Below are 4,002 nucleotides of genomic sequence, written 5' to 3'. Positions count from 1 at the left end.
GTATTTGTAATGTAAGAGCAGAGGCTCTGACTGCTTAAAATTAATCCACTGTATTTTAAGCCACTCAACCTTTTGATCATTTCCCACATCCCCAGTTTTGACAACTTTGCGGTTTGTAATATTGTTCATAAGCTTTTCAAATGAAAAAAAGTCATCTTTTTCCATTTTTTTTTACTTTAAATGGTGGCTTTTTTGCTGACAAGATCACCTTGATCCAATCATCTGGTACATAAACTTCAGAGTGATACTTTTTTTCTTTTTCAATAAGACCAAAATCTTGGTCACAGGCCAAATATGTATGTCCTGAGACTAAAAATTTGTGGTCAATCTCAGTACAAAAATATTTAGGAGACGTAGCAATGTAATCACATAGTGCAGCTACTTTTATATTGCGGTTTTGACCGCCACATTGGTCACTGTACATGATCAGTTTTGAAGTTTTAACATGGTTTTCCACAAAATGTAAAATACATGATCCCACTTCCTCAGGGCCACGGGAGGCTACAGCCTCAATCCACACATACATGTAGCTGTCTTTAGTGGACAAATTGTGTATTCCTAAACAATACGTCCACAACTGCCGTTTGTAATAAACTGGCCCTGTGGATAGCACAGGTGTTGGCAATGTTTTCATTAAATCAAACGCAATCACGCTAACGTCATTTGAAGGATCCTTCCCTTTTTCAGCATCTACCCTGTAACCCGTTCGTGCTGATTCAGCTAAGCGCCAGTGTAATTCTTGTTCAATTTTTACAGGCCTTTGTTCAGTTTCTGGTAATGATTTAAGTTTGATGTTATATGCATCACACTTACGGCAGCTGTCTGTGACTGGAGCATGAAAGTGATAATTAAAATCATTATTAAAAACCTTTCTAAAGACAAAGGGTGAAACATGATCAACCTGATTTTCTTCAACATACATTTTGTACATGATTGAGATATTTAAGTTGGGCGAAAGATACTTTCGATTTGGATTTTTTACCCTAGAGTAGTGGGAATCATAAGCTGGAAACTTACTAATGAAGTCCTTTACCTTTTGCAGCCTATGATTAGGGGTTTTATTTTTAGGGGCTTTTCCTTGTCCTCTCTTGTCTTCTGGTGGGGTTATGGCGTTGTCTTTATTTTTAATGGCCCGTGAAATTTTGCTATCACTTACTCCTAGAAATTTTTTAAAATACTCCTTACATACCCTGACTTCTTCTCCACTTTCCTTTTTTAAGTTATAAATCCTTGTAAACATTCGTTTCTCTGAATTAGATTTTGTATAAACTCTTTGTTTTTTGACAACTGTTACTAAGTTATTTATAAAGGAGGTTTGTAGATTATGGTCCGCTAGGTCATAATAGGAATAAAATATTTTTTTACAGTGTTCAGTCGGAAATTTAAGGTGACACTTAAGAGGGCAAGAGCAGTCACCAGGTGCAAAAACTTTTGCTTCAACAACATTTCCTTTTCTTGTGGTTTACTGCTTTCCTGAATTTCTGAGTCTTTTTCTAACATTTTGTTTCCAATTTTGAACATTTCTTTGCCTCTTTCGGGATTTTCTATTATCTTCAGTCGGTATTGTATCAGCTACAGGCAGTTGGTGATAGTTATGATCTGAGGTGGAGGGATGATCATTACCTGTGTTTGTTGTCTCTCCATGCGAAGTCTTCTCAGCGCACTTCAACATATGTCGATTTTTGGGTGTCTCAGTTTCAGAATCTTCATCTTCTGAAGGGGCGTAAGAAGACGAGGAATATGTATCTGGGAATAGCTCTTCCTCAGACGAACTCTCCAAATCTGAAACAATCGTAACCTTCAGAAACACAAGATTAAACTTTTAAATATAAAATATCACTTTTTAATGTACTGTACCTAAATGTAGTCTCCATTGCAAAAAGTACCTACCTTCAAGGTTTATTTTTCGTCAATTTATTTTAGGTTACTGTGGCTATCAGTTATTCTCAAAATACGTACTTATTAATAACAACACTTGTACAGTTTACCTCTAGAAATCATATCTAAAATAATATTTATCTTTTATATTAAATAAAATAGGTTTATGTTGTGTGATAGCCCACTTCGTTTTTAACACATTGATACCAAACAGAAGTAGGTTATAGTAAATAAAAGTTTTTTTTTATTGATGTTATACAAAATAATATGGAAATCAGCCAACAACCGCCTGCATTTCGGTAAAAGAGACCAACAAAAATAAAAAATATACTAGAATTGCCAGTTTCAGGGTTAAATTAATTACTAACTAACCTTTAAAAACAGTTTAAATAATTAAATTTCTTATGTCTATGGGGCAAAGTTAAAGTTCTTAGATATTATAATATTATTATTTAAATGATGCCATATAAGATATAATAAAAACTGTTGTTAATACCATTTTAATGTGAACTGAATCTTTGAAAACTAGTCTATGATTAACAACCTAGGCTAAACTTATAAACTGGGACTTAGTTGCAAACCTTTATTGGTAGGCCTAAAATACAGTTGTATGATTAATCTCATAAGTAATCTATTAAACTAATAAATTATTATATTTTTCTTACCTTCATTCATGGTTCGTTGGAATAGGTACTTGTGAAACAACCGTATCAATACAATTTGTAAGTTTCAAGTGGAATGCTTTTAACCAAAACAAACATGAAAGTAAACAAACAAATGGCTCAAGCCACAACAATGGAACAGAATGTGGGTTAGGCCACACGGCTGTGGCTTGGGCCACTATTCAGTTTGCAGCTGACTCAAAGACCAATAATAAACAAACAAACTAGTGCTGCTATCTATCAGAAAAATGGAAAAGGTGGCTTGGGTCGATATGCAGTATTTAGAATAGAGTGTTAGAGATATTCTAAGGCTCATATCTCAATATTGCTATTTTGTGGGTTAGGCCACTTGTCCGCTTAGCGCCTCAATTGAAGGGGTGAGTGCATGAAGGGGCTATGTAACAAAAAGTAAGTTTTGAGATATTTGGTCTCAAAGTTTTTTTGTTGGAGGTTTTTAAGTGTACACTCTATACCTCCAATTTTTTTAGGGTGTGTTACCAACAATTGTCAAATTCGTTTGAATAGATTTTTAGACTTGAATGGAGTTTGCACCTATTTATTAACAAATTTACAAATCACATAGCCCCTTCTTCCATTATAGTGTAGTTGTTATTGAGGACCTTCCAAATTGAATAAAGGGGTTACTCTAGGTTTCAATCAATCAAATTAAATGATAACAAACTAATTTTGATTACCACAAAAATATAAAAACATTGATAGACATTTTACACAAATCTTTGTCAAAAAATTAAAATTGTTCGCCATAAGCTACATGAATAGGTGGATGTGCAATCATGCATAAAACAATGTAAGCTAATCGTTTTGATATTTTTGTCTCATAGTAATATCATTCTTGCACTTATAGAACTGTTCATTGAACTTCATGTGTGTCATGTTCAGCTATGATGTTTTGGTAGAACCACTGGTGCTCGTCGGGAATGTATTTAAGTTGCTCCCGCAGGTTGTCAATCTTCTCTCTTGACACAGGATTTTTCTTTTTCAGATCCCTTTCAAGAACGAGGTTTTCCAGATTAGGAGTTTCATCATTCTTTATTGATCTGTTGATGTTCACTTGTGTAAAGGACATGTTGTAGTCGTAGCATTCTTTAAACATGTAGTAGCCGTACGTGTCAGTTCAGAACCACTTGATTCCATCTCTGAACCTAACCTGTCCCTTTAAACAATCTTTTTTTCTGTTCAACAGTTTCATTTCTTTCTCCAAGTTGTCCGTTTTCCTAAAAAGGTTTGTCATGTCAATCACTACATTCTTTTTTCCACTTTTAACAATGATATCTCTATACTGCTATGGAGAATATAAGGTCTCATTTTTTCGTAGAATCTTTTCAATCATACCAAAAGCGCGATCATAGTCCAGGTAAGTGTGTCCGACCTCAGGGTATTTGTGATCAATTATTTTGAAAAACTTCTTATGAAGTAGGTACTGGTGGAGACAAAGTATCAA

General features: G+C 34.3%; 1 protein-coding gene across 1 annotated transcript; it reads right to left on the bottom strand.

The window, feature by feature from the left end:
* Nucleotides 1-1,183: 1,183 nt before the first annotated feature.
* Nucleotides 1,184-3,226, bottom strand: LOC124358078. The gene is made up of 2 exons (XM_046810373.1): nt 2,544-3,226; nt 1,184-1,782 (listed from the first exon to the last, which is right to left on the bottom strand). The coding sequence occupies exons 1-2, from the start codon at nt 2,551-2,553 to the stop codon at nt 1,463-1,465; spliced, it is 330 nt and encodes a 109-aa protein (XP_046666329.1). The 5' UTR covers nt 2,554-3,226; the 3' UTR covers nt 1,184-1,462.
* Between the last annotated feature and the right edge of the window lie 776 nt (nt 3,227-4,002).

This window comes from Homalodisca vitripennis, chromosome 3 (assembly GCF_021130785.1).
Source record: "Homalodisca vitripennis isolate AUS2020 chromosome 3, UT_GWSS_2.1, whole genome shotgun sequence".
Classification (NCBI taxonomy): domain Eukaryota; kingdom Metazoa; phylum Arthropoda; class Insecta; order Hemiptera; family Cicadellidae; genus Homalodisca; species Homalodisca vitripennis.
This window is presented reverse-complemented; position numbering and strand designations above follow the sequence as displayed.